Below are 17,069 nucleotides of genomic sequence, written 5' to 3'. Positions count from 1 at the left end.
TAGTTAAGATAGTGTTTAGTATTTTGCATATATGTTTACAAGGTTTTATAGTGTGTAATTTTCACTTCTTATACTGTTTTTCTCCTGTTTGGTATCAGAGTAACTAGCTGCATAGACTGATTCACTCCTCAATTTTCTGGAATAGTTTGTTTAGAACTGGTAGTACTTCTTCACTAAGTATTTGAAATAATTCACCAGTGAAACTGCCTGTGCTTGGAATTTTCTTTGTGGGAAGGTTTTCAGATTGTTTACTATGTATAGTGTTGCTGCACTGATTTATATCCTTCTCATGCATGTGCTGTTGTTGGTAAGACTGAATGTTGTACTGATCTATACCCAAGTACCAAATTAGGAAATCTTCTCTGGCTGTTTTTGTCCCAGCATTCCCCGCTTGCTTTCCAGTTTGGCAGTGCTCCCTCTCATTGTTCTTATAGCCAGAAACATTGTGGAGTTTCTGTTGGAATTTTTGTAGCCCACGCTTACCCCACAATAACTGGGACCTGCCCTTGAAGCAAGGACATGAGAGTGAGTTAAGCAAGAAACTCAGCTCAGTCTGGGTTGCTTTGTAAAGTCTGACTCCTTTCCAAAGCCCTCCTGCTTTTATTTACAGCCCTTATGTAGTTAATTTTTGTATTTTGTCAAGTGTTAATAGTTGAAATCAGAGAGGGGGCAGGCTGTAGGAACTTCATGCTGCCACACTGGAACTAGAACTTCTTCAATTAAGGAGTTATTTAATGATGAGAAATAATTTTTTTCTCTTGTATCATTGCTGATTCATTGCTTTTTATTGCATGGTTTATTATCTGTCACAATCATTTTATGCTACTGTCTTTTTAGTTTTGGCCAATCAAAACTCTCCAAGCCTTTCAAGTCTTCCTCTCTTTTTGGCATAAGATTTCTAGGGTTATGCCTGCTGGCTTCCTAAATTTTCCCTTTATCCAATTATGCTGTATCCATATTTTAGATCTAGATATTGAGAAATTACAATATAGGTGTTGAAATATGCTTATGACACTTCTTAATTTTTTCCTGGCAGCTTTTTTTCTGTTTATTCTGTAGCATCTGGTTGGTTTAGGCTTTCTTTTCTGTGTTCAATTTTAATAAATTTTCCTAGAAAGTTATCCATACTTTCAAAAGTATTCACATAGTACCCTTGTAATTTAAATAAATTCCTCTGTGGTTTTTTTTTTTAAGATTAATTATTTATTTATTTTTGGCTGTGTTGGGTCTTAGTTGTGGCATGTAGGATCTTCTGTTGCAGCGCACAGGTTCTTTGTTGAGGCAGGCAGGGTTCTCTCTAGTTGTGGTGTGCAGGCTCCAGAATGCATGGGCTCAGTAGTTGTGGCACATGGACTCAAGAGTGCGTGGGCTCTGTAGCTGTGGTGCATGGGCTCCACAGCGCATGGGCTCCATAGTTGCAGCACACGGTCTCTCTAGTTGTGGCACGTGGGCTCAGTAGTTGCAGCGCGTGGGCTTAGTTGCCCCGCAGCACGTGGGATCTCAGTTCCCTGACAAGGGCTCGAACCCTCATCCCCTGCATTGGAAGGCAGATTCTTAACCACTGGACCACCAGGGAAGTCCCCCTCTGTGGTTCTTGTTTTCCTCTTTTCTTATTTTTATTTAGCTGTCTTTAATTGGTTTATCTAATATTTCTTATAATGATTTTTTTAAAGTACCAGCTCTTTATTTGTTAATGTTACTGTTTTCTAACTCATTATGTTCTGCTTTTATCTTTATCTTTATGCCTCCCTCTATTTTGTTGTTTATTTTCTACATGTTAGGCTTTGATTCTCAACTCACCTTTTTTTATAGAGATAATTATTTTAAGTTTTGGGTTCTCTGCGTGGTGAAATTGAATGCCCAAGGTTCAGATTTGTGCTTATTTTCTGTGTAGTCCATTTACTAGAACTCTTTTATTTCAGTTTTTTCTTTCCATAGTGATCTAGCATTTTTGGAGAGAGCATTTCCATTTCCAGATGAAAGGGCTTTTGGTTTTCTAATATTTATTAATTTCTATTGTTACTCAATTTTGAAGAGTGTTGTTAATATTATTTCAACTTTTTGTACACATACCATACTCTAGGTACGAGAAGATGTTTTTTGCCCTCAACTTATAGCTCCCTCATTAAACGCTTTGGATTTTGCTCAAGATACTTCATACAGATTTTTATCATTCAGCCCACAACTGCCAATTCTTTTTAATATAATTCTTCGCATTCTTCTAGACTCTTCTATATAATTCAAGTGCCCTCTTTTGCCCAAAGTCCCTAAATGTTCAAAATACCATACAACTGGTATACCTGGTATATGTCAGAGAATTGATGGACATACTTTTCTGGGGATGACCAGAATGGTTGGCCTTGGTTAAAAGGGAAAGCTAGAGAGGACCTGAGAAAAGATATGGAGGAATGAAACAGGTTGAACATATGTAAGGATAAATAATAAAGTGTCAGGGGAGGAATAACTAAGTAAAGACTCTCAATATCTTAATGTGTTATGAAGAACAAATAAAAGCACACGTGGCTATGCACAGGAGAGAAAGAGTCACAGTGGCAGAAATGTGTATTTTTAGGGGAATTGTAATTGAAGAATGATCAGGTATAATTGCTTTTTAAAATTTTATTTATGTATATATATTTTAGATGGAAGTGGTATTTAGAGCTGGCTGATACTGGCTCTCTAGGGACAAGATTTTACCTATCATCCTAAGTCCAGGTTCAATTACATTACACTGATAGCTTGGAATTGCCTGTGGTGGGAGTATTTACACCATAGACATTGGCAAACACTACAAATCAGGGCTGGATGTGTTCAGTGCGTGTCTTTGTTTACTAGTGCTCTACTGCATAAACTTACTTTTTCTGAGCCCTCCTTTTAAGTTTTGAAGTTTTATAACTGTATTTTAGAGTTCTTTAAACCATCTCTAATGGGTGAAATTTTCAATTTTCTCTTAATTCTATAAAATGTTTTGTGGTCAAAGAAACTTCTTTTTTCTTATTTGTTTTAGATTTGGACTCAAGATATGAAATAATCAGCAATGGAAAAACATACATTTATAGAAAACGTTCATCTCTTACTCTACATCACAGAATTGATAATGGAGAGAAACCATATGAATGTAAGGAATGTGGGAAGGCCTTTAGTCGTCATACAGACCTAAGAGTACATCAAATAATTCATACTGGTGAGAAACCATATGAATGTAGGGAATGTGGCAAGGCCTTTAGTCGTCTTACAGACTTTAAAGTACATAAGAGAATTCATACTGGTGAGAAACCCTATGAATGTGAAGAATGTGGGAAGGCCTTTAGTCGTGCCTCAAACCTTGCTCAACATGGAAGAGTTCATACTGGTGAGAAATACTATGGATGTAAGGAATGTGGGAAGGCCTTTAGTGACGTTGGAACACTTAGAATACATCAGAGAATTCATACTGGTGAGAAACCCTATGAATGTAAGGAATGTGGGAAGGCCTTTAGTCAAGCCTCAAACCTTATACAACATGACAGGATTCATACTGGTGAAAAACCCTATGAATGTAAAGATTGTGGGAAGGCTTTTAGTCATGCTTCACATCTTGTTAGACATGAGAGAATTCATACTGGTGAGAAACCCTATGAATGTAAGGAGTGTGGAAAGACTTTTAGGAGTAGCCATCAACTTACTATACACCACAGATTTCATACTGGTGAGAAACCCTATGAATGTAAGGCATGTGGGAAGGCATTTAGTGTGTATGGACGCCTTACTCGACATCAGAGTATTCACAGTGGTGAGAAACCTTTTGAGTGTAACAAATGCGGGAAGTCCTTTAGGCTCAGTTCAAGCCTTAAAGTACATCAGAGTATTCACACTGGTGAAAAACCCTTTGAATGCCACAAATGCGGGAAGTCCTTTAGACTTAGTTCAATGCTTAAGGTACATCACAGAATTCATACTGGAGAGAGACTTTATGGGATATATGTATAGTAGACAATGGAATTATACCACTTGAGAAACAATTAAATGAAGAGAATATGAGAAGGATTTTACATGGTTCAGTTCTTATAAAGCATCAGATAATTTAGGCTGGCAGGAACTCCTTGAAATTTAAACAGTGTTTTAAGTTTTTCAGTTATGATCCAAATACTGTTCACCTTCAGAGAATTTATACTGTACTTTATATTAGAAAGTCTTTTATGGCATTCCCCCTTTTTCACTATTCACTGAGTGCCCAGGCTCTTTGGCCAAGGTTGCAAGGCAGATAGTGCCACCAAGAAAAAGACCAGTGCATGATTTGAGGTCATGGAGAATAGTAAAAATACACCCCAGGATCAAGTAGAACAGTGTTTACTTATGGCAAGCGAGGAGATAGAATGCACAAGATCTAGTTCCTTGCAATGTGTCAGTAACCCATAGCCAGTCGATCAACTCCACATCTGACAATGGCAGTATAGCTGCACACAGCCCACTTTGTTCTGCAGTGGCAGGACACAAACTCCTTCTCTGTGGGGTGTGACATCCAGAAAACTGGGGGCGTGCCTGAGTACCACTAATACCCGTGATTAAGCAGAACAAAGGAGTACGCATTGAGTCTGACACAGAGATAGCTATTCATGGCAGTAAGCCCAGCAGAGGCTGTGAGGGTTCTGTATTTTTTGGTAAAGAAGTATGCAGCCCCAACAAGGCCCATCTTTTTTTCCCACCAGCTTTACTGAAGTATGATTGACAAAGAAAACTAAATTAAAGGCATACAAGTGGTGCTAAAGGGGAATGTTTGGCTATAAATGCTTATATTAAAAAACAAGAGAGGTCTCAAATTAACAACCTAACTTTACAGCTTAAGGAGCTAGAAAAAGAACAAACAACACAAAGCTAGCAGAAGGAGAAATAAAGAATAGAGCAGTGATATATGAAATAAGAGAACAGAATAACAACAGAGAAAATCTTGAAACCAGAAGTTCTTCAAAAAGATCAACAAAATTGGCAAACCTTTAGCTAAATGAGCTAAGAAAAAAGGGAGGAGACTCAAATTACTACAATCAAAAGTGAAAGTGGGTAAATTAACTATACTTGAATTAAAAAAAAGTTGTGATACAAAATTAAAAAATAAATTCACACACAAAAAAGTGTAAGTGGGGAGACATTACTACCAATCATACAGAAATAAAGGGATTATGAGAGTACTATGAACAATTGTGTGCCAGAAGTTGGATAGCCTAGGTGAAATGGACAAATTCCTAGAAACGTAAAACCATGGAGTTAAACATGAATAAATAGAAAACCTGAATAGACTGGTAACTACTCTATAAGTAGTAAGGAAATTGACTCAGTCACAAAAAAAATCTCCCAACAGGGAGTTCACTGGTGGCCTAGTGGTTAGGATTCCGGGCTTTCACTGCCGTGGCCTGGGTTCAATCCCTGGTTGGAGAACTAAGATCCTGCAAGCCATGCAGCATGGCCAAAATAAAAAACCTCCCAACAAAGAAAAGTCCTGGATCTGGTGGCTTCACTGGTGAATTTAAACAAGAACTAATACTAATCTTTCTCAAACTTTTCAAAAAAGTTGAAGAGGAAGGAATACTTCCTAACTGATTCTGTGAGACCAGCACAACCCTGTTGCCAAAGCTACTCAAAAACACTGCAAGAAAGAAAACTACAGAACATTGTCTCTTATGATTATTGATTCAAAAATCCTCAACAGAGTACTAGCAAACGATTCAGCAGCATATTAAAAGAATTATACAAAATGACCAAATGGGATTTATTCCTGAAATGCAAGGATGGTTCATCATATGAAAGTTCACCAATGTAACATGTCACATCAACAAAATGAAGGAAGAAAACATGATCATCTCAATTAATGCAGAAAAAGCATTTGACAGAATTCAACACCCTTTTATGGTAAAAACACTCAACAAAATAGGAACAGAAGGAAATCATCTCAATCATAACAAAAGCTATATATGAAACTATCTCTGCAAAATAAAAGCTATATGAAAGACCCACAGCAAACATAATACTTGATAAACATCAAGATTTTATCTAATATCAGGAAACAAGACAAGCATGCTTGCTTTTACCACTTCTATTAAACATAGTACTGGAAGTTCTCAGCAGATCAATTATGCAAGAAAAATAAAGGCATCCAAATTCGAAAGGAAAAAGTAAAATCATCTCTGTTCATAGGTGACATGATGTTATACGTAGAAAACCCTCAGGACTCCATAAGAAAGCTGTTAGATCTAATAAATGAATTCAGCAAAGTTTCAGGATGCAAAGTCAACATGTAAAAATCAATTGCATTTCTATACACTAACAATGAACAATATGAAAAGGAAATTTCAAAAACAAGTCCATTTACAATAGCATCAAAAAGAATGAAATAGTGGAATTAACCAAGGAAGTAAAAGATTTGTACAATGAAAGCTACAAAACATTGCTGAAAGAAACTATAAAAGACATAAATAAATGGAAACACATCCCGTGTTCATGGATTAAAAGACTGAATATTATTAAAATGCCAGTACTAATGAAAGCAATCTACAGATTCAATGCAATTCCTATCAAAATCCCAATGATGTTTTTGGCAGAAATACAAAAACCCACCCTAAAATTCATATGGAATCTCAAAGGACTGCCAATAGCCATAACAATCTTGAACAAATCTGGAGGACTCACACTTCCTAATTACAAAGCACCAGTAATCAAAACTGTGTGATACTTGCATAAAGACAGACATATCAACAAATGGAATAGAACAGAGAGCCCACAAGTAATCCCTTACGTATATGGTCAGGTGATTTTTGACAAGGCTGCCAAGACCATTCAATGAGGAAAGCACCATTTTTCCACAAATGGAACTGGGAAAACTGGATATCTACATGCAAAAGAATGAAGCTGGACCCTTGCCTAACACCATGTACAAAAACTCTCAAAACAGATTGAGGACCTAAACATAAGACCTAAAACAGTAGAACCTTCAGAATAAAACAGGACAAAAGCTTCATGACATTGGATTTGCCGGCATTTTTTTGGATATGACACCAAAGACACAGGTAGCAAAAGAAAATAAGACAAATTGGACTTGATGAAAATTTAAAATACTTTTGTATCAAAGGACACTATCCACTTCAAATAATATCATTGAAACTAATGGAATATCATTTTCAATAGATTATTTTTGGAAATTACTTTTCTATAACTACACATCTTCATTAGATGAGAATGTGTAGGTCATTGTCACCTGAAGAAAAAAAAAAAAGACACTATCCACAGAGTAAAAAGGCAGTCTACAGAATGGGGGAAAATAGGGCTTCCCTGGTGGCACAGTGGTTAAGAATCCGCCTGCCAGTGCAGGGGACACAGGTTCGAGCCCTTGTCCAGGAAGATCCCACATGCTGCAGAGCAACTAAGCCCGTGCGCCACAACTACTGAGCCTGTGCTCTAGAGCCCGCGAGCCACAACTACTGAGCCTGCATGCTACAACTACTGAAGCCTGTGCGCCTAGAGCCCATGCTCTGCAGCAAGAGAAGCCACTGCAATGAGAAGCCCATGCACCACAACAAAGAGTAGCTCCCGCTCGCCGCAACTAGAGAAAGCTTGCGTGCAGCGACAAAGACTCAAAAATAAATAAATAAATAAAATAAATAAATGTATTAAAAAAAAATAGAATGGGGGAAAATATTTGCAAATTATATGTCTGTTAAGCAATTATATCTAAAACTGAACAACAACAACATAAAAACAAAAATGGGGGGCTTCCCTGGTGGTCCAGTGGTTGAGAATCTGCCTGCCAATTCAGGGGACACGGGTTCAAGCCCTGGTCTGGGAAGATTCCACATGCCGCAGAGCAACTAGGCCCGTGAGCCACAAATACTGAGCCTGCGCGTCTGGAACGTGTGCTCCGCAACAAGAGGGGCCATGATAGTGAGAGGCCCGTGCACCATGATGAAGAGTGGCCCCCGCTTGCCACAACTAGAGAAAGCCCTCGTACAGAAATGAAGACCCAACACAGCCAAAAATAAATAAAATAATTAATTAATTTTTAAAAAAATGGGCAAAGGACTTGAACAGACATTTCTCCAAAGAAGATATATGAATGGGGAATAAACACATGAAAATATACTTAATATCAATAATCATTAAGGAAATGCAAATGAAAACTACAATGAGATACCACCTCACATCTATTAAGATGGCTACTATTGAAAAAAAAAAACCCCACAGAAAAGAACAGTGTTGGAAAGGATGTAGAGAAATTGGAACCCTTCTCCACTATTGGTGGGAATGTAAAGTGGTATAACCGTTGTGGGAAACAGTATGTAGGTTTCTCAAAAGATTAAAAATAGAATTATATATGATCCAGCAATTCCACTTGTGCATATACTTGAGGTCAGGGTCTTTAAGAGCTAGTTATACACTCATGTTCATAGCAGCATTGTTCACCTTAGCTGAAATGTGGAGGAAACCCAGGTGTCCATAAGACAAATGTGGTATATACATACAATGGAATGTTATTCAGCCTTTAAAAAGGAGGAAATTCAGTAATATGCTAAACAAAGATGAACCTTGAGGACATTCTGGTAAATGAAATAAATTGTCACAAAAGGCAAATATTGAATGATTCCACTTATGTGAGGTACTTAGTCAAAAATTATAGAACTTGTAATGATGGTTGCCAGTGACTGGGGGGAGGGGAGAGTGGGGAATTATTGATTAATAAGTATAGAGTTTTAGTGTTACAAAATGAAGAGTTATGGGATTCAGTGGTGGTGATAACTACACACAATGTCAATATATATAATACCACTGAAATGTATACTTAAAAATTGTTAAGATGGGAAATTTTATGTTATGTGTATTTTAAAACAACACAACAACAAAAATTTACAGACTGGGTAGCTTATTTTTTCATAGTTCTGGAAACTGGAAAATCAAGATGTCATCAGGTTTGGTTTCTCCCAGGGCTTCTCTTCTTGGCTTGCAGATGGCTGCCTTCTCACTGTGTACTCACATGGCCTTTTCTCTGTGTGTGTGCATCTCTGGTATCTCTCTGTATGTCGTAATCTTGTTATAGGGACATTAGTAAGATTGGATTAGGGTCCACCCAAATGGCCTCTTTTTAATTTAATTACCTCTTTTAAGCCCTGTATCCAAACACAGTCGCATTCGGGTTAGGATTTCGATATGTGAATTTTGCGGAGGCATATTTAAGTTCATAATGCTAGTCAAACTGATAAAGCAAGGCCTCAGGCATACAAAAAACTATTTGTAGGCAAGATATGCCAAGGGATCAGAGGTTATTTCCCAGAAGCTGTCAAGGTCAGTCCTTTCTTAGAATGTACAGGATTTGGGCAAACCTAGGCTGATGTGGTAACCCTTTACTACAAGCCATGCAAGCACTAATCCAAAGAAAGCTGATTAAGAAAATAAGGATAACTCGAGATAAAGAGGGATAAAAAGGTGAGCTCATCAGAAATGTGCAACAATTTAAAATTATGTGTAAACCTAATAACGTTAACTTTAAAATATATGAAGTTAAAAATGACAACACAAAGGAGAAATAGAAAAATTGGCAATTATAGTGGAGGACTTTAATCCACCTCTCTTAATACAGAGAGAACACGTAAACAAAAAAGTCAGTAAAAGAGAATATCTGAGTAACGTGATGAATGAACTTGACGTATATAGAATACCATACCCAATAATGACTGAATACACAATATTTTCTTGTGCATATGAAACAATATAAAAATTGGTCATGTGGTCGAGCCATAAGTTTCAAGGCATTTTAAATGATTAGAATTGTTCAGACCATGTCCTCGGAGTAGAAAGGATCTTATATCTTAAAGGGTTTTATCTACAAAAAATTTTTCTTAATGTTGAAGTATTGAAAACTTTCCCCCTGAGATTTGACGTGAGACAGGATATCCATAGGCACCATTACTACTCAACATTGTATTGGCGAGCTTAGCCAGTGCAAAGGGCAAGTAGAAAAGACTTAAAGGTTGGAAAGGAAAAAATAAAATTGTCATTACGTGTACATAGAGTATCTAAAAGAATTTCAGGCAGCTTAGAATGAATGTATGAAATTAGTAAGGTTGCTGGCTATAATGTCAGTATTTTAAAAATTGTATGTATATATGTACCAGCAACAAACACTTTTAAATGTTATTTTTAACTATAGTTTACAAGTATTAAAAAAAATCAAATACCTAGCAATAAATCTAGCAAAAGACATGCAAAACTTCTACACAGAAAATTATGAACTGTATTGAGATGCAGCAATACCTAAATAAAGAATATATACTGTGTTTGTGGATTGGGAGACTCTTGAAATAATTTCAGTTCTCTGCAATCTGAGTTGTATATTTATTGTACACTATCCCCCCAAAATACCATCAGGCTCTGTGTGTGTGTTTGTGTGTAACTGACAAACTGATTCTAAAATATACTTGAAATTGCAAAGGACCAAGAACAGGTAAGACAAATTTCAAGAAGCAGGAGGAGGAAGAGGGGAGGAACAAGAGCAACAACAACAAAACTAAAGGACTTGTACTAGCAGGCATCAACTCCCACTATCCATTATAGCCTTGGAATTATCCATGTGGCCTTGGTTAAGGGTAGACAAATAGGTCAACAGATGTAGAGTCCAGAAACAGGCTCACACGTGTAAGACAAAGTTAACACTTTGTTATAAATTGGGAAAAGAATGTTTTTCATAAGTATTGCTGGATGAATTGAATATATGTATGGAAAAAAATCATGATGCCTACTTTACACCTTCCCCACCCTTCATTCATATGAATTGAAGAGCTAAATCTGAGAGATTTAGGGGAAAAAACAATATGATACTGGGAGTAGGTAGTAATTTCTTTTTTTTTTTTTTTTTGTCAAGTAGTGATAGTTTTTATTTTTTTAATATTTATATAATTTTAGCAAAATATATATATATTGTTGGGAGGTTATCTTACTACATTATAAGGCAGTTTAAGGTAAAAACTATGTCATTTTAGTCTTTGTATCACCTCAAATACTATGATTGCAGGATCTGGCATGCTGTAGGTAATTAGTAAAGGTCTGATTATTTTATCCCAAATTCTACTTTTAGCAATCAAGTTAAGGAAATATCTACAGAGATTCATAACATGCAAGAGCATTCAACATATATATTTTTTTAAAATTTTTTTTAATTTTTATTTTTTTTTAACTTTGGGTTTATTTATTTTATTTATTTATTTATTTATGGCTGTGTTGGGTCTTCATTTCTGTACGAGGGCTTTCTCCAGTTGTGGGAAGCGGGGACCACTCTTCATCGCGGTGCGCGGGCCTCTCATTATCGCGGCCTCTCTTGTTGCGGAGCACAGGCTCCAGACGCGCAGGCTCAGTAATTGTGGCTCACGGGCCTAGTTGCTCCGCGGCATGTGGGATCTTCCCAGACCAGGGCTCGAACCCGTGTCCCCTGCACTGGCAGGCAGATTCTCAACCACTGCGCCACCAGGGAAGCCCTCAACATATATTTTTGATAACCAAAAATTAAAAACAAAATTCTAACAGTAGGCAACAGGTTAATTAATTTGGCTCTGCAATATAAAGACAAATATACCATTGTGAATCATAATGATTTTGGCCTGGATTAGTTGCTGAAGAATTAGTGAGTGAAGAAAGCAGGCTTAAAGTAAGTATACATAAGTTGGAGATGGTATCTTGTTGAAATTTAGAACATAGGGTCTGTTGTCAGATTTTTAAAATATGAAACTGTGTTCATAGTGTTCATGACATTTTAGTGCCTTGTTTTTTCATTGATAAATGTAGAATATCACCTACTAAATATGAGTATCATGGAGAAAGATACTCTATAAAACACTTAATAGTATTTTATCCTATCATATTAATGTAACTTGGCTGGTTTTACTGATGTGAAGAATGTTACATGTCCCCAAATTGATTATAAAAAATCTTAATAGTGCTATTCCTGTTACTAAAATTAGTGTTTCTCATGCCTGCTATTTCTTATAGTGCTAACACCCTCCAGTCAAATTTAGTAGCAGAGTTTGAGAGTGCATTTATTTCTTATTATTAAAAAAAATTCTTGTTAATCAGCAAAAGAGTTTTGAAATACAAACCCAACCCACATTGCCTGAGACTATGGCCTTGGCTCAATTAGTAGAACCCGAAACAGTAAGAAGAAAAAGGGAAAAGAGGACTTTTAAAACTCAAATGAGTAAACTTAACTTATTCCAACTGTTATTTATAAACTAATAAGTTTTATATTGAAATACTTGATTCATGACTAGGTTTTAAAATGAAGCTATGAGATCTCTGATTCTATCTTTATGTAAAAATTAATTTGTAAATGAGCTCTATTTAATTGGCTTAAAGGAAAGTAAGTGCTTACAAATCAAACATTTCTAAATACAACAGAAATTAACCTAAAGTTTGAAAGGATCACATGATCCAGGACTGATTTTTAATGAGTGAAAACACGTTTAAGTTTGTTGGTTTAATTAATACAGACATGTTTTTAGAGTCATCAATATTAAGTATAATACGTTGAATGTACTAGGTTTACTGAAAGTCTGTAAATTCATAATATTTCTGTCACAAAATTTATCAGTAAGAAGCATTAACTTGTTATGATAATATTTACATAAATAATAATAGAGATAAATGGAATAGAAGATTTTAGGTGAACTCTTAGAAATAAGTATGTTTTAGCTTTTCCAGATTTTTGGTAACAAAACTCTAGAAGATGTAATAGGCGTACAGAAAGGGATGCTTTGTGAGGCTTCAGTGTGAGCTCTGCACTTCAGATAAGAGCAGGGAACTCAGCACACCAGGGGAAATGGCACCTGTGTAACTAGTATATTTTTTGTTTTGTTTTTCTTTGCTTTTATTGACATGAATCATTGTTTACTACTCATTTAAAAATTTCTAGAAGATCCAACTTTTTTTTTTTTTTTGGCCGCGCCATGCTGGCATGCGGGATCCTAGTTCCCCAACCAGGAATTGAATCTGCGTGCCCCCCTTACCCCCCATCTCCATCCCCGCAGTGGAAGCTCGGAGACTTAACCACTGGATCGCCAGGGAAGTGCCCAATACAACTTTTTTTGATCAAAGAAAACTCCTGTATTTCTAGTAGATGTGGACACATTCACAAGTATCCCTGAAGCTTTGAACCTTGTTGAATTCTTTAAGGAGGTCTGGAGAAACAGTTTTCCTCAGCAAACTGCCTAAAATCTCCATTGTTAACTGCTTCTGCTTCCAGTCTACAGCTCCACATATCTGATTCTGGCTCCTCAAAAATAAGTAATAGGTTTTCAAAATGATTTAGGAGTATTAGGAATTTCTATGCTTAAGACATTATCCCTATGGTAGAAGCCTGTGTTGGGAAAAGATCTTGAAATCAACTTAATGCGTGTGTCTGTTGTCTTGTTCATTCCACTGCAGTTGAGATAGGAAATGTTATGAAACTTACCCAATATCCCCTTTTAGTCCCAGGTGGTTTTTTCCAATTCCAGAAATTACTGGGGCTCCTGAGTCTCAGATTATCTGGCTCTCAAGGAAGAAATAAATAAATCAACTAGCTGAATGTGATTTTGATGAGATCTAGTTCTCCTGATGTTTAACATGACCTGATGATGTATGCCCATTCCAGAAAAGAGAATCACCATAGATGCAGCAGTTCTGTGAATATCTTGTGGGAGAAGAATATCTATTATTGTTGTTTTTTTTTCTTTTATATTTAAACTAGTAAAAAGGTAAAAGAAAAAGAATTGGCATAAAATAAGAAAGGAGTGGGCTTCTCTTTAGCTTTGAGTAGAGTTCTTGAAATCTGTATACCCCAGGTGTTCTCTCCTGCAATGATTCCCATTGTGATTGCATTTCAAGACTAGAGCTCCAAAATTATTCTTAAAAAAAAATAGTAATTAGTTATGGTAGCACAGCTGAACTCAGAATTTTTATAGTTCTGGTGGAAATTTTAATTAGGAGTCATTAAAAAATTATTATTTCTCTGGTCATTTTATCTTACCAATCTATCGTAAGAAAGTAGTCCAAAATATGCAGAAAAGTCTTCTGTATAAATATATATTAATATCAGCATTGTTTATAACCACATAATATTGCAAACAACTAAATGCCCCAAAGATTGGGATTGTTAAATAAATAATGAAACACCCCTAATATAATTATTCAGCCATTAAATGTTTGTTAATGTGCTTTTTTTAATGAGAAAGTTTTGTTTGTTTGTTTTTGTCTGCTTGGGGTTTTTTTTGCTATGATACTAAGGGCCAAAGCAGGAGATATTACATACTAAGTACTAGTGCTTTAAAATGCACGCCAAAAAATCCATAGAACACACATACTAGAAAATTCTGGGAAGATGATATAGTAGAAACATCAGGAATCTGTCTCTCCACGTAGACAGCAATTGCACTGCAGAATCTGTCTGGATGTAATGATTTTGGAACTGGAGTCTATTAAAGGCATGCAACTTACAACTGAAGGCTTGGTTAATTTCAGGGATCTGTGCTCTAAAAATGGTTAAGATGGTAAATTTTATATGTATATTTTATCACAATAGAAAATATTGGAAAAAACATTAAAATATTTATATTGGTTTTTCTTGTACAGGTGTATTATGAATGATTAGTCTCTCCCTATGTTTTTTATGTCCACATTTTGAGATACAGTATTCCCCCCTTAAGAGTGGTGGCGCTTTCCATGGTCACATGCATTGTGAAATAATAAATGGAAATCTTCAGAAATAGACAATTCATGTCTCAAATTGTGTGCCATTCTGAGTAGCGTGATGAAATTTCACACCACCTGCTCTGACCTAGTCTGGATATGAATCATCCCTTTGTCCAGCGTACCCTGCCTGTTAGACACTTAGTAGCCAACTCAGATGGAGAGTCACCGTATCACAGTGCTTGTGTTCAAGTATTAAGTAACCTTTATTTTACTTAATAATGGCCCCAAAATGCAAGAGTAATAATGCTGGCAATTCAGATATACCACAAAGTGCTTCTTTTAAGTGAAAAGATGAAAATTCTCCACATAATGAGAGAAATAAAATCATATTCAGAGGTTGCTAAGATCTATAATAAGGACAAATTTTCCACGCATGAAACTGTGAAGAAGGAAAAAGAAATTCATGCTAGTTTTGTTGTTGCACCTCAAAGACAGAGACTGAACCAAAAGGAAAATGGAGACACAGACGCTGCAGACAGACAAACATTACAGCAACAGTGCATGACAAGCACTTAGTTGAGATGGAAAAGGCATTAAACTTCTACAATAAGATATTTTGAGAGAGAGAGAAAGACCACATTTACATAACTTTTATCACAGTATATTGTTATAATTGCTCTATTTTATTGAGTTATTGCTGTTAATCTCTTACTGAGCTTAATTTATAAACTTTATCATAGATATTTATAGAAAAAAACATAGTATATATAGGGTTCAGTAGTGTTCATGGTTTCAGGCATCTACTAGGGTCTTGGAACATCTCCCCGGAGGACAAGGGGGGACTACTGTAATATTAATTTTTATAATGAAATCACTAAAGAGCAAATATTTCATGTTACTTCCTTCTTTCTCCTGTATTGTAAGGCCTAAATTTTCATGTGTTGTCTTAATATATTTGAGCCTCACAGGGTCTCAAACCCCCAATCATTACATACATATATATAGAAAGTACATATCTGTATATGATAATAACTTCTCCAGAAGGATACACACCAAAATCAAATTTTTGTTGACTTTAAGGTGAGCTGATGTATGACTGGGATACATGTAAGGAAATGTTGCTTACCTTTTTATTTAAACGTTTTTGTGCCTTTTGAATTGTTATGCATTACATATTTCAAATATATAATAGTGGTGACAACTAAAATATGGACATTCTTTGATGACTGACTTTATATTTCCCATTTGCTCAACTTCCTCATGAATCTAAATACATATGGATGTAACCTTGATTCTACTGATAACACCTTCTTCCCAAATTTTAAGTCTGTGTCCACAATTTATATTACTGTCACATGCCTAAGAAGCGAGATATTTTTCAATGGGATCTCATGACCAGGAATACAAATTAAAGACGTTTCTCCATCTATGGGCTTTTATGTAGTCAAGCCCACCCATGCATAAAACAACAGAGGGATGAAATTTTTTACTGTAACAAAAAGTTTCTGGTGGGCATAATATTGTGAAATGTGAAAAAGTATTTATTTTCCTAAATTTCTAAGATTTCCTACAGTCGGTGACCTTAAAAAGGACCCAAACTCACTCTCTCCTTTTCTACAATGAGAATCCATTACACGGTAGAGTCTCACTTTATCCAGCTTATCCCAACCTGGAAACATGGCTTTGCCACTAAACAGTATAACTTTGTACCTGTTTTAATCTCAGAAGCGTCGACTCTAAAATGGAAATATAGTAAGCACCTGTGACATTTCAGGTGTAATGGGAATTTTAGGAAAGATACATACACCCCAACATGCACACACACACAAATACATACAGCATGGTTAGATATAAACCCAAGTTCAGGCGTTCACCTGTCAAGCGCTCCATAACCCAGGGGGTCACATCACTGACTCAACAGGGTGAACACTCACACACAGGCCTGAGCCCTCGGAAAATAAGAGCTCCGCCGTCCCCTCCTCACAATTCGCTGGTGCGGTGCCACCAGGACTAGCCTCCCCCTGGCCGTGGGAACCGGTGAGCTCGCCCTCAGCCTGGGGTCGGGCCTCCAGTGGCCCGAGATGTGTGCTGCGCACGCGCAGTCCGGAAATCACTCCCAGAAGTCTCTCGGCCGGGCCGGGGCGGCAGCTTTGCTTTAGGAATTTTGCAACCCTGTACTGTACCTTTACAGTCGACGAGGTGTCTTCGACTTCGGGCCTTTTTTCCGAGTCCCTTGTTGCGCGCTGCGCGAGTGGCACCCGTCCGAGGAAGAAACCGGCGTGGGTCGCCGCGGAAACGACTGTGCAGACGTAGCCCGAGCCCGTGGGGGACGGTGAGTGGCGGTGAGGGTGGGATTGCGGGAGGCGCTCAAAGCGTGGACTTTGGGAGCGCAG

The 17,069-nt window shown here is 36.8% G+C and overlaps 1 protein-coding gene across 1 annotated transcript in view; it reads left to right on the top strand.

Annotated features, from left to right (window-relative positions):
* Nucleotides 1–17,069, top strand: part of LOC132353204 (zinc finger protein 850-like) — a 54,743-nt gene that overhangs the window by 18,179 nt on the left and 19,495 nt on the right. Inside the window, 1 exon segment of the mRNA XM_059904227.1 lies at nt 3,008–3,904. Within this exon segment, the coding sequence (XP_059760210.1) occupies nt 3,008–3,904 (897 nt within the window).

This window comes from Balaenoptera ricei, chromosome 19 (genome assembly GCF_028023285.1).
Source record: "Balaenoptera ricei isolate mBalRic1 chromosome 19, mBalRic1.hap2, whole genome shotgun sequence".
NCBI lineage: Eukaryota > Metazoa > Chordata > Mammalia > Artiodactyla > Balaenopteridae > Balaenoptera > Balaenoptera ricei.
Note: the sequence above shows the minus strand (reverse complement) of the source record. Positions and strands in the feature narration are given on the sequence as shown.